Here is a 26,870-nt window from a genome sequence, read left to right as displayed (position 1 = left end):
TCTTGTGCCAGGTACAGGATCTGGTGCTTCACCTCTGTCATCTCAGCATCCTGAGCATGGGAAATGACATCCTGATGGCTATTTGCTCGAGGTTATCACTTTCTCCCCACTTCGGCTTTGTATTTGAAGAACTATCCTCCTTCCAGTAAAATTATTTGCATTTCGATCCGGCAGGAAATTCTCCGGCTTGAAATGGGAAGAAAGGAGGAAAGGATTGTGTGTATCTGTAATCAAGATTTCAGAGGTAGCTGATAGTATTTAATTATTTTATGGTAAGCCTGAAGCTTCTCTCCCACTTTATAGGCAGCTGACAGGTCTTGGTGCTCCTGAGTGACTGGACCATCCATGAATTATTCAGGCTTGTGCTCAGTGAGTGGCTGCCTAGCAAAGAAGGCTGTTCTGTCTCACTGAGAGATCCACAAATGCTCAGGTGCTGAGGAAGAAGAAATGATTGCACCCTCAAAATATTTCACATGCTAACATGCCAGGGCTGCCATGTTCCCTATCCCTGCAACTGGGTCTTTTCTTCAAAAAGCAAGAAATAACACCTCCCATATCCTAATTAATAAATACAACAGCCCACACTCTCATGTTAGTGTGACACAGGTTGGCAGGGGTTTGGTTAGATGCAACATTAAAATTTCAGGGATCCAATGCTAGAAGAACAGAGAGCATTTGAGTGGAAGAAACCCCACTCTTTTCTGATATTTCCCAGCCAAGTAGAGAATTCAGTTGTTGATCCATTTGAAATGGTACTTACTGTGACTTTCACTAACCTGTTATTGATTACATCCTTACATCTTTTACTTGCATACGCATAACCATGTCTCAACTAGGTTGAAGGTGCTGCACAGAAGAAAGCACAGCCTCTGGGTCTTTCTGGATGAGTTGAGTTGGTTCTCTAGACAGAAGGCATGGGACTTGTCTTGATAATGAGGTTTGCATTCTCCCATTCTGTTCCTTTCTCCTTTCTTCTCCAGGTGCTTGCTCTTGTTTTTTTTTTTTCACCTGGAAAAAAATATAGGTGCGAATGCCTGAGGGCAGAGTGCAAAAGCTTATTTTCATGAAGAATAGATTCATATTTCCTCCTTTCCCATTTCTTTCCCTTTGCAGAGCTGTGTTAGCGCCTCACCCCACCCCAATGGTGTCTTTCTATTATCTCCCAACCTCTCATAAAACTCTGGCCCAATAGCTCTGAACACCTGTGTTTAACAGTCTTTTTTCCTCCATGTTGGAGGTAGAAAGCAGAACCAAAAATCCTGGGCAAGAGCAGGCCTGGCCCCAATTGCATTCCTCAGATGTTCTTTTCCTTTAAATTACTCTCCCTGTAGAAGAAGAGCCCATTCATGACTCTGGCTGGTGTTAACATTCATAAGCATAGCAACACCTATTTGCCAGAGGTGGGGCCTATGGACTGGGGCATTCTTTTGTCCATATAGGGAAACTTTGCCTATGTAGATAAAAGATGTGATATGATTCAAATGCAGGTTTGGCTGGGGAAGAAGATTCAATGAACTGCATTCCTTCCCCAGGATCTTGGGTGCTTGTTAGGAGTGGAACTTGCTATTTCTCTTCTTAGCAGTGATGTCAGGTGCTTTGTATTCAGTTCTGATATGAACAGTAGGACAGAAACCAGAAAAGGAGATGAATGAAAATTAGGTATGCTATGGTATTTCACATTCCACCATATAACTAGATGATTTTGGTTATATGCATGGAGGAAGGTTTATATATAGATTTATATCTTTTGACTTCCAAGGAACAAGGCTAGTAATCTCCATAGGCCTTAAGTCTTCCCTTAATTTTTTTCTTCTAATTGTTCTGAGTCTTGAAGTATCAAATCTGATAACCCCGGGGCTGGGGATGTGGCTCAAGCGGTAGCGCGCTCGCCTAGCATGCGTGCGGCCCGGGTTCGATCCTCAGCAGCACCACATACCAACAAAGATGTTGTGTCCGCCAAGAACTAAGAAAAAATAAATAAATGTTAAAATTCTCTCTCTCTCTGTCCCCCTCTCTCTCACTCTTTCTTTAAAAAAAAAAAAAAAAAAAAAAAAAAAAAAAAAATCTGATAACCCCAACTAGAAGAAACATTGGCCTTTTGTAATTTATTTCATGGTGTATATTGTGTCCTTGTTGTATATAAGGTGTTATTGCTTTCTAGCCAGGTGATTTTGTATATGCTTTTCCCAGTGTATAATGGGGTGAGTTGAAGAGAAGGGAATGGAATGTGTGGGTACTTGTCAAATGGAGAATTTGCCTGCCACATACAACTACCCTTGTCCCAAAATTCACAGGGGTGACTACTCTGGGCCCCAGCCGGGAGTCAGCATTTTTACATGAAGCCTGCAAAATCATCCAGCTGGTAGCCTCCATGGTGAAACAAGAGACCACCAAAAGTGGTAGAGAATTAACTTGTGAAATATCCCCTAATACAGGTTTAAAGACTGGTAATCATGGCATCTAGGATTGTTCTGGAATCTTTATGGATGTTTAGCTCACTTAATTTATAGAACAACTCTGAGAGGTTGGTATCATTTTTTAGTTGCAGAGAATCACAAAGTTAGAAAGCAGCAGAGCCAGCTTCCCACATCCCAAGCCTGCTTTTAACTACTTTTCTTCCCTTAATGGTACATATTGAAATCATCATTTACAGCTTCACTTGAGCTGTCCCTACAGTAAATAACTGGCAGACTCACCCCTGGTCTTCTAGGAATAGTGTGGGTTGGAAGAGAAAGTGCTGCTTCCAGCTCCCAGGCTGTGGTCCTCGAGTGCAAGGTGCCAATAGGGAGTAGGGAGACCTTCTGGAGGATGGCAAACAGGTAAAGTTTGGCATAGACATGCTGGTGTTGCGGAGCTGGGATTGTGGCTCAGCAGTAGAGTGTTCGCCTAGCACGTGTGAGGCCCTGGGTTCAATCCTCAGCACCACATAAAAATAAATAAAAGATATTGTGTCCAACTACAACTAAAAAATAACTTTTAAAAAAAGAAATACTAGTGTTGAATGTGTTGTGCTAGTGAGCCTTTTTAAAAAAATGTAATTTGGGGAGAAAAAGGTTTCATATAGTTTCTTCTTGGCTATTATTTCATGCTATGATGGGTTGTTTCTGATAAGTGGGAAAATTTCCATTGAAGAAGGGATTCATTTTTAATAGAAGACACATGAGGAGGCAGGCTTTAGGGAAAAAAGAAGGTAGCAAGCAGGTAATTAGGGGGCAGGAGTCTCTTTGGGCATTAGATAGTGGAAGGAAAAGAAGAGTGATCAAGGTTACGGATTTAAGAATGGAAGGAAGGCCTGGTATGGTGGCGCAGGCCTATAATCCCAGTGGCTCAGGAGGCTGAGGCAGAAGGATCCTGGATTCAAAGCCAGCCTCAGCAACAGTGAGGCACTAAGCAACTCAGTGAGGCCTTGTCTTTAAACTAAAAAATATAAAATAGGACTTGGGGATGTGACTCAGTGGTTGAGTGCCCCTGAGTTCAATGCCAGGTACCCCAAAAAAGAATGAAAGGAAGTGGGCAGGAGGCTCTTAGAGAATGGAGTAGGTGGGTGAGAGGTAAGACGGCAAAAACCAGAGAGAGAGACACAAAGATAAAATAAATGAATGCCCTGTAGAGTGTTCATGCAGTGGCATGATTTGGAGCCCACTTCTCTCTCTGACCATGCAAATGGAAGAGGATTATTTTAGTCATCATATTTTGTTTTCCTATAAGGAACTGCTCAAGAGAAATTGGCTATGCTCATCCAGCTGTCGAGTGATTTGACACTGATTAATAATGAAAGGCAGATTGATGGGAAATAGCAGTGGAAAGCAGCATAAAATTCAGCAAAACAGTTTATATATGAAACTTTGTTGTTTTTTTTGTCTCTCCCTGTTCCCACCACTTCTTTCCCAGCGCTTGGGCTGGTTTTTCAAGTCCTGAGATTGAATGTGTACAAATCCCATCACATCTTAGCATTTTGGCCATCCTCTCCCGGACATTTTCAATCTTACTAATGTTTGGATGTTGAGGAAATGAACATCCAAAGTTTACCCTTTCAAGCTTGCTGTAATGCAGAAAAAGCATTCATCTTTTTTTTTTTTTTTAAAAATCTCTTAAGACTATACAGATGCTCTTAGAACACAAGTGTAATCTCACCCCGAATCACATCTAACATGCTGAATGCTATAGAATCTTAGTGAACAGGTCTACCAAGTATGAGAAGAGGAACAAAACCAAACAGAACCCATTCTCAACAAAAGACCCCTCCAAGTGTCAAGTTTTATGTGCACTTGCAGAGAATGTGCCTATTCTTGACCCAAACTAACTGTTGTAGGGATTCCCAAGGAGGCTTGCTTGGGTTTTAGGTTTACCTCGGTACTATTTGAGTTTACAATTTTTCTGAAAAGCTTAGAAATCCTTACTTAGATAAATCCCAAGCACATATGAGAAATGGCAGAGATGGAGAGGTGGAAGGAGTGCTGGACTTGGTCAGCCTGGGATCCACCTGTTGGCTGAGCTATTCATCAAGCTGGGCAGATCTTGGCAAGGAAAGCACTGTATCTCCCTGACTCTTAGTTGTCTTATTTGTAAAGTGCAGTCAATATTTAACCTTATAGGGTTTCTTGATAAATATATGTGAAAACATTTAGTAAACTGCAAAGGGTGATAATTTTATGGTTATTATGGCCATTATGTTTATGTGGGGATTGATAATAATTGGGACTACAGTTATACTTGGGACCCGAGTAGGGGCATCCAAATCACTGATACATTTAGGACCAGAAGGAATTTTTATGGTGTTAGATTCCAACCTGTGTGATTTATATACAAGGTCCCAGGAAGGTTAGAAACACAGCTCAAGATTTGGTATCCTGTTGGTGGCACCCAGAAGTTAGGGTGAGCCCGAGTACCTGATACTGAACTTGGGTCCTTCCGAAGCTTTTAATTTGTTCTGTCCATAGATCATCATGGGGACCTGGCTTTACCTTTTTGGCATCACTGAGCTGCTTTGCCAGTCAGTCATGGATGTTTTTTTCACACCTTGGAATCATTTTATTATTATTATTTTATATTTTTTTAGTTGTAGATGGACACAATATATATATATTTTTTTTATGTGGTACTGAGGATTGAACCCAGGGCCTCATGCATGCAAGGCAAGCGCTCTACCACTGAGCTACACTCCCAGCCTCACACCTTGGAATCTTGATGCAGCTTGAAGGCAGGCATCACCACTTTTGTTGAATTGGTCCCCTAGCCTGGGTGAGGACTAGGGTAGATTAGAAAATGGAGGAGATGGGCCATAATGACAAGGTCTATTTCTGCAGGAAGCTTAGTCAATTACTAAGCATTCTGAATACTGTCTCTCTCTTTTTATGTTCCCAGTCACATGCCACATGTATCTGCGTGTCTTTGGGATTCTTTTGAGATCACTGTAAACAAAACTTGGGTAGGATGCTTGACCTGTCATTTATTAAGATAGGGCTAAGTAACTCCTTTAAATCTCTTCTTCCCTCCTCAGAATGTCTCTGTCCTTTCCCTGTCTCTGAAAATGAGCGGACCTCCTCTAGGCTGAGGCTGACTACCAACCATACCTCTGAGCCATTTTCCTACTGGCTTTTCTCTACTCATGCCAACCTAGGGGTGAAACCTGTGCACAGACGACATGCTCAGTTAGGCCCTGCCCCAGAATCCCTCTCCCTTGTCCTTTAACCTCCATTCCCCAGTCCCTACTGTCTCTTCTTCCCCGTTCTCTTTATTCTCTAAGTCTCTGTTACCTGGCTTTAGCTTTTATTAACCCATTGACCTCCCAATCTGCACACTGTCTTGCCTTACTTACTTCCTTGTCCTTTTTGATGTCACTCACCCCATTTCCTCCTTGAGTATCTCTTTTCTATTGGATTTTCATTCTGTAACTCTCCATTATTTTTTCTTCTTCCTCTCAAACCCAAGTCATTCCCAGGGCTCTACTTAGGCTCTTGCCTTGTTTTTCCCTTCCTGGAAATAATAACACCATTACTCTCTCAACTGACACCTCTGTGCCTAGGACTCTATCTTTAGCTTTGAGCTCTGGTTGTCCATCCCTGGCTGGTCTGGACATGTCATCTGGTGGTGTTACAGACTCAGATTCAGTCTGTTTAGAAGGAAATGTTCAGTCCTCCCCTACATACCCCTGCCAGCGCCAGTCTTTCCTGATCCTATCCTTTGAACTTTCACATAAAGTTGGTTACCAAAGTCCTAGGATTAACTCTTACATCAGCCCTTTGATTCCTGTTGCCACACCCTGATTGGTCCTTTGACCTAGACATTTGCAGTAACCACCCATTTGACTTTTCTGCCTTCATTGTTTCTTTCCTGTCAGATTAATCATCCCTAGAGCCCAGCCCAGACCCTCTAGCTCTAAAGTCTCCAGTGGTTCTCAGCCCATTCTTGGTTCTAACCTGCTTCTCATGGTTTCCATCCCAGCCTAACAATTCCTGTGCTTCAGCCAACCAACTCAACTCAGCACTTGGTCGTCCTACTCCTGGGGCAGTTAGGTGAGGCTTCTTCTCCCTCTCTCCAGCCTGTTGCCTGCTTGTGTTTCATGGTCATGTTTCTCCTGGCGCTCCTCCCACCTGCCTTTCTAGGCAGAGGTGGCCTCCATGTCTTCGGAAGTCTTTGTATTATTTTGATATTTAACTGTGTGCACATAATTTGTCCCATCTCCTTTGGCTAGCAGCTCTTCTAGTCATCTTTGAATCCTCCAAAACATCATTGCCTTGCCCATCTTGTATTGTAAATACAGCACTGTAAAACACTAAAGAAATAAAGAACAAGTGCCTCTGGCCATCCTTCACCTTCCTCCCCACTGCTGACTTGGAGGTAGTCAGATGGGCTTTCAGGTTTTGTCCCATTCTTCCCTGGCCCCATCACATCAAATACATTTCCGTTTCTCACCCGTCTCCTTGGGGTTATTAAACCCTTCCTCAGCCTCAAAATCTTTCTAACACGTGTATGTGTTCACTCTGCCTGGTTTGTTCAATCTCTGCTTTTTAGGATTGAGGGTGGCTTCAGTAGTCCCAGCCTCTCCCATCATGCTGTATGAAATCTGGATAATTGGAAAGCTATTTCGTGTACTTCCTCATACCTGAGGGAGCTGAAAGGGAGATATTCCGAGTGGTGACTCACACTCTCCTCATTAAGTGGCTTAAAGATTAAAAATAAAATATTATAAGTTGGCAAAGCATTTGTAATCTCATTTTTCTGTGCAATAGCTGGACACTGAGACTCATCGCATCACTCATCGTATTTAATAGTGAAGCAGGGCCTGTTGAAAAGATCCCCATGGAGACAATTCTATATTCTACTTTTCTTTGTAATCTAGATGTTACGTGGGGTGGGGAGGAATAGAAGGAAAGGTGCCCTGTGAAAAATATACTCAATTTTGAAGCATATGAAAAATTTTAGGGCAATTTTACATCATCTCCTTAGTGAGAGAGACACTATTCCTGACATTTGGGGTTTAGAAAGAAACTAGGGTTTCTTTTAAGGTCATAAGGGTGGGGAAGAGGTTTGACTAGGACTAGAAAACTCAGGTTTGGGAATTCCTAGTTAAGGGCTTCTTCCAAGACCAGCATTTTGCTGTCTCCCTTCCTGACACCTACCTGTTCAGTATTGTGAATTGGCAGAGGTAGGAGAGCTTTAGAATATGCTCTACATCTGGGATGATGAGAAACGTCTTCTCACCCTGACTGAACCTATCTTAAAAACCAAAGGTTGACACTGAATGTATAAAAAACCCAGTTGTGTAGCAGGAGTAAGGTTTGTTGGAAGCTGGGTACAGCTAAGTTCTGGGTTGTTTTAACTCTAGAGCTGGACAGGATACAGACCTTTGTCCTGGGGACTAAAGTAGACCTGGAATGGGGGCCCACCTCTTTGGTGTAGATTGGAATCCTCTAGGTATGAATAAATTACCTTTTTCAGTATTGCTGCAGGGCTCTAAGCCCGGAGTGCCAGATTTGTAATTTGTTGTCTGCCAATTTCAGTGAGAAAAAAGTGGGGAGGGGACAGGACTAGTGTTGGTTATTTCCCAAGGATACATTCTGATCATATGACTTTCTACGTAGAGGATTTTAATTTGGGTTGAAATGGGTTGGGAGAACCAGGAGAGATTCAAAAATCTGGAGAACCAAAAGTTTCGAGGCCTCGTTTAACAACTTTAAGTAGGATTGAACTTGATTTCTGTTCTCTGGTCTCCCCGCGGAGTTGTAAGCCCCTGGCGTCGGGATCCTGGTGGTGTTTACCTGTGCACCTTTCTCCCATAATGCTCTGCAGCTCGGGCTCCCATAAATCCTCCTGGCTGGAATTACAGGGCCCGCGTTACCCCGGGAAGCCCCCGGCTTAACCTCCCAGGAAGGCAGCAGTCTGCCGGGAAGATTCCCCCGTGGGCCTGGGCTCACGCCTCCCCCGGCGGCGCCCTGCGTGGCGCGCAGCCTGACTTTGTTGAACTTTCCCGGCGCCGTGGCCGCGTGGTTGGTGCCCGCGCAGTTGGCTGCCGAGCGCCCAGGTGCGCGGCCCGCGTTATCTCCGCTGACGCTCCCAGGGGCGAGCGGCGCGGGCCGGGGGCCTGCGGGGCTCTCGCCAGCGTCTCGGCCTCCGGCGGTCGTGCGCTCCTTTTCCAGTGATAGTAATCGGAGACTTTTCCGTTACGTGAGGCGCCCAACAAAAGATTGTAATTCCAGCAGCTTTGTTTGGGAAGGTCCCACCGCGGCGCGGGTCGGCGGTTGCGGGGCGACCCTGGCCGTGCGGGCTCTGCGGTCCTGTGGGGTCGCGGGCCGGCCGGCCTCCCCCGCGCCCCTCCTCGTGGTACAGCCTGCGTTTCCTCCACAATGCTGTTATGCTAATCAGGTGACATCACCGCCCAGCACTCGGCGAGTGGCTCCTGATTAAATTACAAACCGGCGGCCGCTGCGGGCAGTCGGGAGGAGGTGTGTGCGCTGCTCCCGCGAGCACCCTCGCTTGGTGACCGTGGCATGCTTAGGATTGGCCATATTTAAAACATTTTTAAGTAGGACTTGTGTCTCCCTCCTCTCAAGCTTCTGGGCAAGGGCCACCGAAGGAAGGAGAGCCGTAAGGAATTAGATGCCTGAGTGGTAACTCCTCGCCCGGCTAAGGTGGACTCTTACAACCAACTTCCTATCAGATCACCCTGCACCTATTTCCGACCGGAATGCGGCTCGCTTGAGGTCCAGCCCTTTTTGCTGGGGGCAGGGAGCCAAGCCGCGCGAAAGCTACTGAGTGTTGGATGGGGGTAGGAAGGGGCCGGAGCGGGATTTCCACTGTGCAGCCCGCCAGGGCGTTACGGCGGGCATAATGGAATTGCAGAGGACTTCTAGCATCTCTGGGCCGCTGTCGCCTGCGTACACGGGGCAGGTGCCTTACAACTACAACCAGCTGGAAGGGAGATTCAAACAGCTCCAAGGTAAGCACCTTTCCTGAGGCCTCACTGGGGCCGGGTCGCCATGGGTTCTGTGGCTTTATTTCTGCCATATGGTACCTGACCCTAATGAAGACTTGGCTCCGCACGGCCCCAAAGCCTCTGGTTGGCTGCGAGCACCCCATTCACGACTTCAGGAGGCAGTTGCTCCAAAAAAGCTACCATTTGGATTCCCTCTCCAGATCCTTTTTGGCTCTTGGTTGTCAGGTATCAGCTGCCGTTACACACACATTTTCTCCCTTTCTCTTTAGTTATCTTTTTTTCTTCAGGAGATCGGTGCTAATAGATCCATTAGCAGGCAAGTTTTTGGTTCCGGGTCGCCTCTGGCTCCCAGCCCCCAGCCTCCTACCTCTGGGAAGCCTTAAAGGTGTAAAGTGCACTACTCTGAGTGCCCAGTCCTGTAGAACAATAGCAGAGGGGAGGAGGGAGTGGTCTTTTTGTTCCTAAGCCTTCAGTAAATTACAGTTTTGATTCTAAAGCTTAATTTTAACTCTTTTGATGTATTGTGGGGGGAAGAGCCTTCCCATCAATTTAGTGGGCTATGTAATTTATAATAAAAGCCATTTTTTGCCATTCCAGTGCTATGGGTTGAATTAGATGGATCAATTACAGGTTTCTTGGCGTCTGAATCAAGCTCAAATAATTGAATACATCCAGTATTTTACTATACATATTTTTAAGAAGAGCAGGACTCTGTGCTGCATGAGTGTACTGTATTCTTGCCTGCAGCCCATGGCTGTCACTGACCAGCCATCAGGCCCTGGCCAGTAGATCTCAGTTTATACATGAAAAAAGCTTTATAAGCCAAAACCGAACTCCTTCCATTTGGAAGCCCCTGGAAACAGTAATAGGCAGGGAATGGCTCTAGTACTGTAAAGAGTAGTACTCCAAGACTGTGTTTCTTATTTTAACTCTTCTTGGTGGCAAAGATGTGGTTTCTATGAGGAGGAGGAAGGAAGGAAGCTGCTCAGTCCTAGAATGTTTTCATTTGGGGGGGTGATATATTTCATTCATTGGTTTATTTGTCTTGTGACATAGTTGACAGTAATGACACATTTTTGGAAAACAAGAGGTAGAACAGGACGTGATTTTAAACATTTGCTAGGCTGTGCTGCATTCCTTGGGCAGTTAGCTGAAGAGGAATCTCCATTCACTCTTGGGAATGGTTGTGAGTTTTTGGTTCATTCCTCTTGAGTCTTTGAAGATGGAGTTTAATTAAAAAAAAAAAAAAAAAAAAAACCTAGAGGTGAGGGGAACTTGCAAGTGGTAAAACAGAAGAATGTACTTTCTCTAGGGTCTGGTAACTCAGAACGCACCCTTCTACCCGTGGCCCAGGCCCCCTACTTTGGTATGTCATTATGCCAAAGGGAAAGCAGCACCCACAGGAAGTCTGGAACTGAAAACCAACCATCAGTCTTCAGTCAGCCCCCTCCCCCTTGTAGTTTCAGCAAAAAAGCAAAACTGGGAGAAAATCTAAAAAGGTGAGGGGAGGAATGCACTCCAGGTCTACCCATAACAAAAGGCTGTTATTCTAAAAGAGTTGAGGGTGGTTGTAAATTTCTCACTGAGCAGGGTGGCATTTACACACAGGAAATGTCTTAACTGTCCTCTCTGGACCAGGAAACATTTAAATAAAAAAAGAAAGAAAGAAAGAAAAAGAAATCACTTTGTGCCACTGATATTTTATGTATTTTTCTCAAAAATCCCTTCAAAAGAGGTGGGCTTCACATTGTGTGATGACTTTAAAACAATTTTTAAAAACGAACTTTGACCTCTTAATTTAGCTCTAGATGACTTTCTTATTTTTAAATATTGTGGTGGGAGTTGCACAAGTTTAGTGCTGGTGTTTCTATAACAGAAAACCACTCATGTTCAGGAACTGAGAAAGTGTGGATTAACTTTTCAAGTATGGTGGACCACAGGAGAATCACTAACTTTTAACAGCATCCATTAATAAGAAATGGAACCCAATTGCATTTTATGAGAATTTTGATAAAACCGTTTCTCACTCCCTATCCCTGGGTTGGTACTGTATTTAGTATTTGCAATTCTGAAATCATTGGATTTTTTTTTTTTTTTTGGTACCAGAGATTGGACACCCCTGCCCCCCTCTCACTTAACCACTGAGCCACGTCCCCTTTTTATTTTGAAACAGGGCCTTACTAAGTTTTTGAGGCTGACTTTGAAACCATAATCCTCCTGCCGCAGCCTCCTGAGCTTCTGGGATTACAGGCATGTGCCACCTCATCCGGTTCATCATATTTTTGATAACGTTTAGATTCTATCTGCTGATTTAATTTTGTACATGCTTGTTATACCCTTCTGGGTATAATATTTTCTCGCACTTACCATTCAGAATTGGCAAAATGCTTCTTTGAATCTCTATTGGTTTTTTAAATGCCTCCTACTATATGAATTTAATATCTGTGCCTGAGTATGCTGTGATTTTGTGGAAATTATTTCTGTGTTTTTTACTGGTTTCAAATACTTTCCACACTGTATCCTAAGAATTCCAGAAAGGACTCATAGAGTAAGGTTTGCTGTTCTAGCTAAGGGAAATATGTTAAAATGAATTTGGTCTATTTAGATAAAGTAGTGTTTAGAGATTTATAGGCCAGTAAATAAATGTGATAAGAACAAAACCTCATTGACTTCAAGAACTGAGAGATATAGAGTGATATCTTTATCACACAGGAGCTTCTGGCATAAGGCAGGACACGGCCTTTAACTTCCGATGGCTTTAACAGCACACACCTTTTTTCTCTCATTTTTCACCTGCAAAATTAAATACAACTTTCTTAACTTGAATCAGTTCATGTTTCTTCTATAAAGTGGATTTTTTTTCTTTTTTAAAAACGAAGAATATTGAAACATATTAAAACTCAGCCTCATATGTTTAGAAAAATGTGTTTGTAGTAACAGAGGTTCATGATGTCTTCTTTCCAGTTCCACATCTGCCATCTTAACTCCTTATCGGAGAATACTGGTCATGCTATCCAATTGTGTAAATGAAATTCCAGATTCTTTAGCTTGGCTTTCAAAGACTCCCCCAAGTTGCTTCCCCATATACTTCCTATTCTAATTCCTGTAGTGTGGTCAAGCATAAGTAAATCTAGAAATCTTCCAAAAGGGGAACCTGGTTTTCTCTCTATCTACCTTGCCCTCAGAGCACTGATATCATTGACCCTAGCAGTGAGTTTGTAATGAAAACTAGATCTAATTGAAAAGCATTAAAAGGAACTTTTTCTGCTGTCTTTGCAACCCACGGAGACATTCAGCACCTGACTTTTCTGAAGGTGGTTAGGTTTCTGTAGCTCTTGTGTCTTCATGAATTTTCACAGGAGAGAATATGGAGTGTCCTGGCTATGTGGGATTATAGAGGGATAGCAGAGAATTTCAGGCTGAGAATGCAGTATTCCCATATTTATTACATGCTGAGAGTTGCCTTCCTGTGTGTGTGTGTGTGTGTGTGTGTGTGTGTGTGTGTGTGTGTGTGTATTTCTAGAGAATCAAATCCAAGTCCTTATGTGTGCTAGAAAAGAACTCTGTCTCTGAGGTACATCCCCAGACTGACAGTTGCCTTTTAATTTCTTAACTCTTAGAGGAAAGAATAGTGCTGATTTTTATAACCATGAATAATGAAGAATATTTATGCTAAAGTTTTTAGTAAATTTCCAGCTTGTTACACTTTCTAAATGTTTGTGTTGCTTCATTTCCTAAGTCTTAGAGAAAGATTTCTAGGTTTACTTTTGCTTATTATGAAGAAAATTTACTTTTAACTTCTTAAATTGAAAGTAATAACCTAGATATTTTCCTTTGTGACGGTGAAAATAATAGATGAGTAATATTTTTTTGTAGGGAAGTGGTGGAAGTGAGTTTTGTGTAAGAACATTTTTGGGTTTAATGAAATAAAACTCTTCCCACCCTTGGTCTGAATGCCTGCTAATACTGTGTGGTTTCTATAAGCCACAACTTCGTAAGATACCAAACCAAACAAAGCAAACAAAATTAAACCTCCTTTCACCAATTTACCAGTTTCAGCTCAAAATTAGTTTTTATCAAATTTGTGAATCACAGTCCTTTTTGAATGATATAGTAATTATTATTTCTGGATATAGCATCTTAACAAATATCATATTGCATAATTAAATGAGATTATTCATGAAATCTAGTACTTAGTAAATTATAAATAAATACGCATTTCCTTAATACCAAATAATCTTGTGTAATGGATATTCTTTCACTTTTTATAAAGAAACAGATAATTGGATTAAGATCAGTCAGAATGAGGCTAGCTCTCCAGTCCAGGCTTTCTGACTGAATTTGATGTGCCTCATATGGTACCATATAGTGTGGGTTAGGTATGGGCCATGACACTTGTCACCCAGTTATCAGGAAAATACTGTGCTGTTGTGCTGTGTTCAAAGAGCTGCTCAGATTTCTGGACATGACTGCTCAGTTTTGGTGGGCTAGGAACCCCAGCAGTCAAGGGAACACCAATCCGTTCAACCTAAATCCTTTAATCCGATGTTTGGGAAGACTGTTAAAAGGGTTCTCGGAGGCCAGACATGTAGGAAAGGAGGGTGATAGATACTGGCTTTACAGGAAAAGATAACATTTCTGTTAGGGGAGTGAAGTAATGGGACTGTAGACTTCCTGGTTTACAGAAAGCATGAAAGCTTATCCAGGTCCATGTTATCACCTCTTCTCAGTCCCCGAAAGGTATCTGTAGCTGTTTACAGCTTCACTGCTGTTGCTTCTGGCTTTTCTTTCCTGGCTTCCTAAGTGCCCTCCTGCTCTGCTCTGTACCTAAAGCCAGGCCTCATAAGAGCTCACCTTGCAAAATCTTTAGGGTTTTGACTTAATTAGGATTCGAGTCCATCTAGAATTTCCAATGGAACTCCAGATTCCTTGGCCTGTCTTACATTTATTTCCATACCCTCTAGCCCTGCTGTCTTGGTTTCTTCAACTGGGAAGATGTGTGTCAGGATTTTTTTTCTTTTCTTTTTTTTTTGGTACTGAGGATTGAACTCAGTTCACTTAACTATTGAGCCACACCCCCAGCCCTCTATGTTTTATTTTGAGACAGGTTCTTGCTAAATTGCTGAGGCTGGCTTTGGACTGGGGATCCTCCTGTCTCAGCCTCCCTGAACTGCTGGGATTACAGGCATGTGCCATCAGATTATTCTTTTGAGGTCCATTTTTTGTGCCACTTATTCTAAGCATTGCCAGAGGGAGCAAAGACCAGAGCGTCTCTGCTTGGTTCCTCTCCCTTTAAGATTGAAAGTTTTAATACTTGGTCATTTTCCTGTGATTATTCACACATGGCTTTTTGTTACAGTTCCAGTACTTCTTTGTTTTTCCTACATTTCATAAATCTGGGACCCTGAAGACTGGGTAAGATGAGATAAAACCTACCTTATTATAGAAGTGACTCAGTATTTGTTAAAAGGTAAATAAAATGTAGTCAGTGCAGGGCTTGCTCTTTGGTTATTTCCTTATTATTAACATATCTATTGATTACGAGCATTTCATTGAACAGTGGTCCTCTGATTAGAAGTGTGTGGGGCATGTTTGAACTATCCTGGAATGCTGGCTGAACTGACCAAGGAGTAGAAGCAAGCAAATAAAGTTGCTCCAGTCTAGGGGCCCAGGTGGGGGAGTTCAGACTAGTGGAGGGTGTCTGAAAGCTCCTCTTCAGAGTGGTAGGAGGGGTTCTGGAAGGACACAGGCTGCTAAGTCAGGTCAGATGTTTGTAGGTAAGACAGTGGGAAGCTACTAGAGGTTTAAAATAGGAGAATGACTTGTTTGGGCCTCTTTCTTTCTTTTCTTTTTATGATTTTTAAGAAAGGGTCAGCTGACTCCTGAGTATGTGATTGTTTTTGGAAGATGGTAGTCAGGAGGCAGAAGGCCTATGCAGCATTTGTTGGGCTGAGAAACCTGGAAACAAGATATCCTCCTTGAATTTTGAACTACCAAGGCAGTTAGAATCTTGTTATTTGGTGTGTTCTATGAGTGACCTGGGGTTTATCAACAATGCAGCTCCTCAGTCCCCTCCCGGACCTTTTGGATCATAACCTCATTTTAACAAGATCCTCAAGTGGTTTCATGTTCTAGTTTAAGAAGCACTGCCTTGGAAATAATTCCTACTGCCCACCATTGTACTCCTGTGAAAGAGAAGGAAATGGTCCCAAAAAGGCTTTCTGAGGTTTAATATAAAAAAATATATATTTTTATATGTCATTCACATTAAATATAGGAGGGTATTTTTTTGTTTATTTTAAAGTAAGCTGTATTTTTTGATTAATTATAAAAATCATCTTGAGTGTTCAAATATATAAAAGTTAATTAAATAAAATTTAGTATTAAACTAGGAGATTATGGGGCTTTAAAGCATGGTTGGCTAATTCCTTACTTTGTAAGTCTTAGTAGAATTTGGCCGGGATTTTCCTACTTACTACTAATCTTGCAGTTGTAGAAATCTGTGAGTTTTGTTTTATTTTTTTAAAGTCCCTTTACATTAATCCATTTATTATTAACAGAGAATTACAAAAGTACTCTGGGCCAATTTGTCTGAATTCTTCCAGAATGACAAGGTGGTATCCAGGGAAATAGAGGCATTCATACCTGCTTTATGACTTAAACCTTTTAAATACTTTTAAACTTTGTTTAGTGCCTATGATGGAAGCCAGGCCCTTGCACATGCTAGCTAGGCACTTTACCAGTGAGCTATATCCTGATCCTTAAACTATTTTAAAGAAATAAAGCAAAAATACCCCTTTACCTCAGGTTTCGTGTAAATAGAGGCAGCCTACATTAAATTAATGATGCTATTCTTCTGTTTGGTTAGACTTCTTTCCACTTTCATTTCATGCATATCAGACTTATCTAGAATTGCCTTTGGGTTTGGGTGTTAAAAGTGGGTTTGAAATGCACTATATGTTCTTTGATAAGTTCCCATTTCCTCTGAGTCTGCAGGTAAAACTGTAAAATGGCTGGTATTGATTAGGTAGGGGAGAAAAAGCACCTGTTGAAACTTGTTGGCTGAAGTTTTTGTCCCTTAGAAGAAGAAGGAAAGGGCTGGGGGAGGTAAGTGACCCCTCCACTGGTCTTGATTGCCAACTGTCCAGATCTTCCCTGATGGGAGGGGTTGACAGCAGAAGCAGTAGCAACAGTCAAGAGGTGACTTAGGTGATGGTCTTTCAAAGGCCAGGCTGAAGATCATTAATGGACAATTAAATATCTAGCTGTTTCTTTGTATTATTCCAAACATTTTAATGTTTATTATATCAGGAGGATTATGACATCCTCAAAAGAAAAATGAAGAATAATTTATGTGAGATTCTACAATACCAGCAAAAGTTAACTTTCCGTTAGTATTTATATATGTACATACAGTTTAACACTATTATAATCATTGTGTTGTTTTGTCTAGGCTTCTTGTTTTTCTTTTACATAACATTAATGACTAAAGGTATTTTGGGTTTTTTTCTTTCTTTTGCTATACTAGGGATTAAAACTGGGGATACTGTAACATGGAGCTACATGGCCAGTTTTTTATATTTTGAGACTGAGTCTCACTAAGTTGCAGAGACCGGCCTCAAACTTGTGATCCTTTAGCCTCTGCCCAAGCCACTAGAATTACCACTGTGCCTGGCTTTTTACTTAATATTATATCCGAAACTTTTCATGTATGGTTATTTCTGTGTCTCTTTGCAAATATTCTAAGTTGCTTTGCAAATCAAAGCAATTTATTTACCAGCCTTAGCCTTTTCATTATCTCTAGGATGGGAGTTAATACAAATTTTGTGTAATGAAATTGTTCTAAGAATTTCATCAGATTCTTTGTAGAAACTGTATTTGGTTGTATTGTCACTGGTATAAGTAAGTGCTCATTAATCCACGACAACCATTGTTACTGCAGGTCCTGGTTAAATGGCAAAGCGGGGTGGGGTGGGGTGGGGTGGGGTGGGGTGTGAGTCTTTTGAACTTGAGTGGAGTGCCCCAACCCCCACCCCTGAAACCTCTCTGGGTGTGGTTTCCTTCACAGTGTTAGAAGAGTATTTGGTTTGCCTGAAAATGCACTCGACTGAAACACCCCCTTTAGAAAAAACATAAGTCTGGTGGCTGTCATTGGGCCAGGTGACTTTTGATGTAGGTTGAAGGCCCAGTGGTGGTGCCTCTCCCAGATTCATCAAAAGCATCTGAAGCAGCTACTGTTGGAGCCAGAGCATCCAGCCCTAGATTAGAGAGCTGCCTTTGTCAGAGAGCACTACTGTGTCCAAACTCGCCTTGACCGCCCTCTGTGGAGATGTTGAATGCCTCTACTGTGTTTGCTTTTGAAAGGCCTTTCTTAGCCTTTCTCTCTACCCCAACCCCATTTTCAAGAGGCACAAGACCTTTAAGTAGCAAATACAGTAATCACAGTAGCATGGAGACACAGGCTGGCCTATATTTGGTTTCACAAAAGGCCTTGTGAAGGATCTGGCCTTATAGGCCCTTTTTAATGCTGCAATGATGCAAGTGGAAAGTTAATTTAAGGATCATGGAGACACGCTCTATTCATGAAGAATGTGAGCAAAACATAAATATAAAGTCTGGAGGCTCTGTTCTTCTCTGGTGGCAAGGAAATGACATAGGCTGTGCTATTTGGGTGAGTCCACCCTCTGTCTCCCCCAGAGCACAATTGCAATGGAATTTTGGAGTGAGATCGTTCTAAGAACCAGATCAGTGTGTGTGTGTGTGTGTGTGTGTGTGTGTGTGTGTGTATTTGCCTGAAATCCTTTAAATCATAGATAGTACTTTGGTAGCATTGATGTATGCAATTGGTGATTTCAGCCAAGATGGTAGGAAACCAGACAATCTCTTGAAATGAGGCCTCTACATTATTTTTTTAGTTGTAAATGGACACAATATCTTTATTTATTCATTTATTTTTATGTGGTGCTGAGAAACCTGTGAGGCAAGTGCTGTATCACTGAGCCACAGCCCCAGACTTATATTTTTTAATTAGGTTTCTTTTTTAAGTAAGAAAACTTGGAAGGTCTATTTTGTTTTTATTTTGAAGGTCTATTTAAAGAGTATAGCATCTTTAAAAATCTCTGTAGTCTGTTGAACTGTTAAATGCCAATGAGTTTCTGTAGATCACTAGCTCAAGTGTATAATATCCCAGATGTGAATGTAAATCTAGTGCAGAGTGTGTTTCTGGTGCTTGAAAATGGTGCACTGATTTCTATTGAGGGAGACATTCATTCCCACAGAGGTTTAAACAACTTTGTAAAATTCAATCTTACAGTGTTAGAGGGGAAATTATGTATTATCTGCAAACAAATGCAGAGCAGATGAAATCTCAGCTGTGAAGTCTGTGGTGGAGCCAGGGGAGGGTGGAGGAGAGTGATTCAGAACCTGGTGGTGGTGGTGAGGAGGGCTGTCTAGGGTATTATAGCTCATTTCAGAAACAAGGGGTAGGGGAAAGCACGCTGGCCAGGAATTTTATAGAAGCAAGCATTGAAGTCCTGGCTTCACTAGGACTCACTGAGCCTCGTTTTCTTTCCACTGGGAAGAATCAATAGCTCTTGGGGGTGATTGTGGAGATTAAATTAGGTATATTGTATTAGTAGGGTGACCAGTTCATTTTGGTTTGCCAGAGAGCTTTTGGGTTTTGATACTGAATGTTCCACCTCTTCGGAATCTTCCTCAGTCCCAGGCATGCTGAGTGATCCGTCACCCTAGTTACATATGAAGTTACCTCATACTGTGTATACCCAGGTAAAGATTGTGAACTCCCAAGAGGACATCGTGTGTATGCATTTATTCATTTCTATTCTTTCCTAGAACTTAGCACATAAATAAACATCTCTTGAATAGGGTGATGGATGAGTGAGTAAGGGAAGCAGTAATGCACATATTTTAAAGTGTGTTAGCTGATCTTCCTCCATAAGCCGCTTCACAAATACTGTGTTGAATGAAAAAAATGAATCATGGTGTGTGGCAATGATTTTGTCTCTATCATTTGGACATATAATAACTGCAGGAAGGATTTAAATTGAGCCTGTTTACATTTTTTAAAATATTTTTTTCAGTTACAGAGGACACAATATCTTTATTTTGTTTGTTTATTTTTTATGTGGTACTGAGGATCTAACCCAGTGCCTTATGCATATGGGGCAAGTGCTCTACCACTCGGCTGCAACTCCAGTCTGAGCCTGTTTATATTTTTGATAAGAAATTTGACAGCCTGATTTTCTTACAGCTCTGTCTTAGGATCCTACTATGAATGGACTACCTAGAACTCTGCAGGATCCTGGGGAACTTCCTTAACTTTGTTGGGTGGAGGGAGGGAAGTTCCCACACAATAAGTACTAAAGTGCTTCCAGGGATAGAAGTAGTTCCCTAAAAATTAAACGTTAGATTGTCTCTCATTGTTTGTTTCTTTCTTCTGACTGGAATGGTTAAGAGTAGTTAGACAAGGAGAAAGTTTAAGGTCTACACTAATGTGATCTAGCTACATAGCAAAAAAATGTAAAAAAAATATACTCCATAAAAGTGGGATCCATTTTTCTAGGTGTGGTAGCCATTCACATTTTTATTGTGTGACCTGTAAAGCAAATACAGCTTTTCTTATTGCAAATGTGTCCTTGCTCATAGATTTAGCTTGAGCAATACTTTTTCTAGAAGCTAGGCAGTTAAGCAACACTCTGAGCAAATAGAGGCATGGCCTCAGAAACTTAGATAACATGTTAATGTGCTCGGCCTTTTCAACTGAAAAGAATATTGAAAAGAAAACTAATTTTGCCCCCAAAACTACTTCCCTGCCCTTGGTGCCTCCCAGTCCCTACTTCAGTTTAAAAAAAAAAAAAAAATCCTTTGCTTTTTCCTCTGCAAATATATATGATTTCAATTTTGAGATAGGAGATTATTTTTTCACTTGAAACACAAGGAAGCAATTCTTAAAAGTCATACTTTTTCAGCACTGGGCTTGACTCTAGCCAGCTTAACTCCTGTTCTTGGCCACAGAACCACATACTTTCATCTTCATCAGGATGGTAAATTCACATGGCTTTTGAGGGGAAGGGGTTGAGTTGGAGGAGCACTAGGGCAGTGGCCTGCTGGGCTTAATATCCAGGTGAAGGTCATGAAAAAGAACTCAGGGAGCTAGCTGGCCCTTTGTTAGTGTCTAGCCAGTGTGTGGAGGAGTCTGGGGAGGCCAGCAGCAACCAGCTGATACCCATCTCACCCATTGTTGTCCTGAAGTAATTCCAAAATGACCTTTCTTACCTCATTTTTCCTATGAGCTCATGAATTATGTCATTGAGCCTGTTCCCTCTTTGATAAGGAGAATCTCTTCTTTCTGCTTGGTGTTTCAGGAAGAGGAAGGAGAGGCACAGGTCACTTAGTGATTCAGCTGTCTATTGGGGATCTTCTCTTTGTTCCCTCTCCACTGGAATTCACTGTGTAGCTTACTCGTCAAGGTTCTCTGTATTAAAAACAAACAAAATTCCTATTGGACCAGGAGACTTGGTCATTAAATTAAGTATGGTCCTTGGCATGACTCAACCCCTGGTTGATATTCTGCCTTATTGAGGGCCTCTGTCTGCAGTTCTTGGCTAGGCACTGGGGTCTCAGGAGTACAGTTTCTGTCCCTGCCCTCAAGAAGTTTACAAACAAGTCAAGAGATAGGAACACAGGGCTATTGTAACAGGATTTTAGTGACTGTACCTAGGAAAAGGGCTGCTTTATACAGTTGTAAGTGGAGGACACCTGCCCTCTCTACTCTTTTGGGGTTGCTGTGAGAATCAGTTAAAATAATTGTTATGAACTTTCTATGAAAAATATAAATTTATAATCAAATATAAGAAAAAATTTGGGAGGGGGGACAAATGTCAAGGCTGTCTTTGTTCTCTGGTTTACTCAACTGGTCTGGTGCCTGCTGATGAAGGAAAATGACACTATTCCAATGACAACAGCCAACATTTATGGAATACTTACCAGACTGTGCTTTTATTTATATGCAGCACTATCTCTTTTCAAATTCAAAAGAATGTTTGAGGTAGGGAGAGAAGCTATCTCTGTTTACAGATGAGAAGATGAAGTAACTGGCTTCTTGTCTTGCAGCAGTTAAGTGGTGGAGCCAGCCCTCACAGCTGGCTGGCCCTTCACAAAGCCCCAGCACTAAACCGTGCCCACACTGCCCCTCCAGAGATACTTATCTTCTTGGGAGGATTTGGGCGTGGCTCAATGTGGACACAGCAGTTGGAAGTCCTCTAGCAGCAGCAACCAGCAGTTTCTTGAGTCTGCTTTGAAGCAACTTCCTCAGCCTGAGCGCTCAGAAAGCATCCTGCCCTCTGAGGGTGTGTTTGCCATATGGTTTCCTTCCTCCTGCCTCTGGGGTCAACTCTTCTCACCCAGGGTCAGAAGCCATCAGTTGCTGATGCTTGAGTCACTCAGTGCCAGCCCTGTGTTTGGATGGGCTGTGCCCACAGCGGCTTCATAGTAACCAGTGGTGCTGTGAGAGTCAGGGCAGCCTGGGATCACACCCTTCCCACCAAACTGCTCAGTCTACTGATACCTGTGATGAAAAGCCAAACCACAAACAGCTTCTCCTGCATTGAATGTGACTGTAAGAAAATGTTTGTGGGGATTTTCAGCAAAAGTCATCTTAACTCACACAGTATATCTTTTTAGTCACTCTGGAAGGTAGAGGGTCCTGTCTGCCATGTAAATTGAGGAACCTGAGACTCACAAAGGTGAAATGTCTCCTGAGAGAAGAATTAGCCAACAAGTGACAAAATAGGAAACTGCTGCAAGAGGGAGCTGTTTTCTTTCTTTTTTTCTTTTTTAGTTGTAGACAGATAGAATACCTTTATGTGGTGCTGAGGATTGAACCCAGTGCCTCACACATGCAAGGCAAATGCTCTACCAATTGAGCTCAACCCCAGCCCCAAGGGGGCTGTTTTTCAATGTGTCTTTGAACTGAAAGTGCATTTTCTAAATAGGTGGAGACACACAGCAAGGTGTGGTATATACATCCTGTGTAGAGACTGTATTGATTTTAATTTTTGTTTTAGACCCAACCCATTGTGTATTTTTGATTGTTCCTTTTAGAGATCTGTGAGAGTCACAGATGTTTAGAAGTGCCAAATTGAAGCAGGCATGGTTGGCACATGCCTGTAATCTCAGCAACTTGCTATCTGACTAAGCTGGGGATGTAAGCTCAGCTCAGTGGTAGAGCTCCCCTGGGTTCAATCCCACAGTACTGCCCCCCCCGCCCCCCCAAAAAAAACCCAGCATGTAACACAGAAACAGACTGGATTCACAGCTGGAAGACAAGGCTCACCACTCAGGTTTCTCAAATATCAGTTTCTGATGAAGCTGTTGCTCTTGATGAGTAAATCCTTCCATTAAAAACAACGCTATCAGCTAATTTGCCTATCTTTGATATTATAAGCATAGCCTCAGAGGGCTGAGTATTGCCTCTGCATATCTTGAAGGGCAGAAATGAACTCCACTTAAATGCATTTAAGGTATTTGGGTGTTGTAATTTGAACCATACTATAGCCTCAATTCAGATATTACAGATTGGTGTATTGGGGATCCTTTGAATATAGAGATGTGGATGTAGACACACTGGCAGTGATTGGGAGACTCTGGATTTGAGCTGCTGGATAAAATGCCTGCAACTAGAATATCTGTTGTGATGCAATGAAATGGTGACTCAGTGGCAGCCAGACTACATGTTGGCTCTACTTCAAGGTATTAAGGATTCATTTGAATCGGTCCCACAAACCTCTAAACCCATGTATGTGTTTACATACATTTAGAAAGTTGTGTCCCAACATGCCTCTGCGTAGACAATCATGAGAACCTTATCTTTCTTCCTTTCTCTTGAGACAGAAATTAACCTGTAGCATAAGAGAAACATGTTTCATGGGTGGATGCTTATTAGGGCAGCACCCAGAATTGTTTAGGTTATGGCAGCAGAGTGAGGGGGGAAAGGTAACTGATGACGATGGCTGTGTTTTATTCTTTTGTCATCCTGATCTGCATCCCTGTTCTATTGCTGTCTTGGCTCAGTTAATGACTTAAAGCTAATTGGGTAGCAGGTATTATTTAGGCCCAGGAAAAAGAACTGTTGACTTTAGTTGCTCTAGTTTTTTCCACTCTGTACTTTGGTAGTGCTTTCTAGAGCACAACCTCAAAACCCACTGGCAAAGCCTCCAAGCCAGTTGCTTATAATGTGTTCTAGTTGATGCACCATTGCAGACTGACTGTTGAAATACTAGCATGTACCTCCTAATTAAACAAGAATAAGTGCTATGGATGAAGGCAGGGTAACTTTTTAGAACACATTTACAGATCTTGAAATTTCTGAAGAAGCCATCAAACCCAATCACGCACTCAGTCAACATTTAACAAGCATCGTAGACATTTTGAGCAGGTTACAGTGCGGAGCACATTGGGAACACATGTATGTGGGTGCAGTCTGAAATTATATTCTAAAAGGAAATAATAGGTAGAAAGTGGCAAGTGCTCCAAGAGCTGAAAACATGTCATGTTTGTGGGATGTGTGAGGCATTTTGGAAATTAGTTTATGGGATGTTGGATATTGTGGGATATGAAAAGAGGGAGTTACAAAAACATGGAACATTTTTGGGGTAATAGCTAAATATTTACCTGGGCTATGGTGTATGTTTCTTCCTTACACTTCAACTATTTATGCTTATTATTAGTTGGGATTTTTGCTGCTTGTTTTTTGTAAGACAACAAAAAGCTAATGTTGGCACATGTCCAGGGAATCAGCTGCTTAGAGCTTATGTTGGCAAAATGACCTTGACAAATGACTTGTGTCTCAGTTCTCTTGCTTGTTAGAAAGGGTTGTTGGTCATCTGGTAACAAATTTGAAGACATTCCCATAAATGAGTGTATGATTATACCATGACCACTTTCTCTGAATGCTCCTGTAAAGCTGTGGTAGAAAGATGCCTACTGTAAACATACATACACACACACACACACACACACACACACACACACACACACAAACATTTTTGACTTTTTATTCTCCACACTCACAGAATGAGTCCTATGGGGAAACTCAAGGGCTTCCAAGGACTGAAAAAGAAAAGTTATGTCCTTATGCAGGGAGCAGGAACATAGGTCCCTTTCTGCAAGCGCAGTTCTCAGTACTTTGCAGTGTTGGTTCATATGTTCCTTACAACATCCCCGTGGGGTATTAGCTTAATTTTGAGGATGAGGAAATTGAAGCACAAAGGATACCTTGCCCAAAGATGCTTAACCAGTTAAGTGATAGAGCTGGAATTCCAACCTAGGCAGTTTGTTTCAGGACCCTGGTTTCTTAGCCATTTTGCTGTGCAGCCCCTCAAAGGCATTTTCTGTATGATAATTTATGGAAACACCTAAACTCTAGCAGCTCTGGAGGCTGAGGCAGGAGAATTTCAAATTCAAAGCTAGCCTCAACAACTTAGCAAAGTCCAAAGCAACTTAGCAAGACCTTGTCTCTAAAGTATAAAAAGGGACTGGGGATATAGCTCAGTTTGTTGAGCACCCCTGGGTTCAATTCCTGGTACCAAAAAAGAAAGAAACATCTGAACTGCTATGTCTGTGCTTTTGTAGCTATCACATTAGCATTTTATTTTAGGATATGAACAACCTTGATTTGGCAAAAGTGATAGCTGAGAGATGCAAATTTCTGATTTCTGATCTAACCTTACAGGGTTTTCTGAGATTCACTCTTAATTGCTGGCTGTGGCAAAGGATAGCTTTGTAAATGGCAAGTAATATTCAAGACTTGCCTCATCCTGGAAGACCTTACTCTTACACTTTCTTTGATGTCTGCTTTGGTGATTCTGACAGAATAAATGGACTCAGCTGATAATACTCTTTTTTTTTTTTGGTGGTTCTGGGGATTGAACCTAGGGCCTTGTACATGCGAGACAAGCACTCTACCAACTGACCTACATCCCCAGCCCCTGATGATACATTCTTTTGGTCTGTGTTTGCCAGTATGGAAAATCATTTGTACAGGACCTAGAATGAAGGGTACTACTGTTGAAGTAGAATTTTGGAGTTAAAAGTATGGTCTTCACTCTAAGGAACTGACTACATAGAAGGTAAGTTGAGCAATTGTCAAAGGTGATGACTGCGTTACATAGGAATATGGTGGTGTGGAAAAACAGACAAACCCATTTTTAAGTTCTGATTCTGGAGTTTGCTGATTTTTTTGGACTTCAGGTTTTTTTGGCTGCTGAACCATTTGTTGGCATGGTATGTCCTTGTACGAATAAAGTACATGAACACATCCAATTCTGGTGTTGCTGCTGCAGCCTGGCACAAGTAAAGAATCTTAGCTGCCATTGCATTTTTTTTCCCCAGGCCATCTTCTGAGTTTCCCCATGGCAGGCATAAAAACAGATTTTAAGGGATCAAAAGGGCCAAGCATCTGAGGCAAGAAGATTGGAAGTTCTAGGCCAGCCTGGGGAATTTAGTGAGAAGATTCTGTTTTGAAATAACTTAAAAAAGAGGCTGGGGCCAGTGGTAGCCTGCTCCTGGACTCAATCCTTAGTACCAAAAAATAATTAAAATTTAAAAATGTAGGGGGTGCACCACTACATCCCTGTTTCTTGTTATTACGGTAAAACCACAAGCTTGGTTTTGCTTGTTGTCTACCTTTGGCACCAGAGGGGCAAGTTGTTTTTGTTTTTTTTTTGTTTTGTTTTGTTTTTTGGTCTTTATTGTTTATGCCCTGCCGAGTTCCAGAAAGATTTGGCCAGGGCAGGTGACTCCTAGTGGTGATTTTTGTTTGTATATATGATGATAAGACTATTTCTTAGAGAATTTAGAGTCACAAAAGACTCATCATAGGATTGCTAGTTTAGAGAATGCTGCGTCCTCTTCTTTGGTTTCTTTGTCCAAAAAAATACGAGTATCTTTCTCAGGAAAGACAAGACATTGCAGACTGAAAGGTGCCATGTCACTGCTGGGTGTTTTTTCTGAGAAATTTTCAAGAATTGCCATGAAGAAATGTTCTTGTATTGATGTGTAAGTTATATATTCCCATTTTCTTTTATGAGAATAAATCTTATTGTAGATTTATATAGTTCAAGTGATCTCTTTACTTTTACTTTGAGTTCAGTAGATATAAAATGTAGATATAAATTTCATTGGTCCTTCCTTCAGAAGGACCATCCAAGCGCATTGTCACAATGCCTTTTCAGACCTGTGACATCCACAGGTGTAGGGTGCTGGTGACAATTTCCCTGCTTACTTAGAAACTTAAGTACATGCCTGCAGGTGGGAGGCCAGCGATGCTCTTTGGTTCTGCTTTTGAATAGTGAAGGTGTGTCTGCTTGAGTGGAATTCTGAAAAGTAGCTTTGTGAGTCCTAGAAACTCCTGTTG

At 41.9% G+C, this 26,870-nt stretch overlaps 1 protein-coding gene across 4 annotated transcripts in view; it reads left to right on the top strand.

Annotated features, from left to right (window-relative positions):
- The window catches only part of Sptbn1 (spectrin beta, non-erythrocytic 1), a 188,633-nt gene that overhangs the window by 77,913 nt on the left and 83,850 nt on the right, over positions 1–26,870 (top strand). Inside the window, exon 1 of one of the 4 annotated variants that reach the window (XM_021724272.3) lies at positions 8,919–9,439. The exons of the other annotated variants lie outside the window; for them this stretch is intronic. Coding sequence (XP_021579947.1) covers positions 9,331–9,439 — 109 coding nt within the window. The 5' untranslated portion in view covers positions 8,919–9,330. Of the gene's footprint in view, positions 1–8,918; positions 9,440–26,870 lie in introns of those variants that run through there. 4 annotated transcript variants of the gene reach the window in all.

The sequence above is a fragment of the Ictidomys tridecemlineatus genome, chromosome 12 (assembly GCF_052094955.1).
Source record: "Ictidomys tridecemlineatus isolate mIctTri1 chromosome 12, mIctTri1.hap1, whole genome shotgun sequence".
Lineage (NCBI taxonomy): Eukaryota > Metazoa > Chordata > Mammalia > Rodentia > Sciuridae > Ictidomys > Ictidomys tridecemlineatus.
This window is presented reverse-complemented; position numbering and strand designations above follow the sequence as displayed.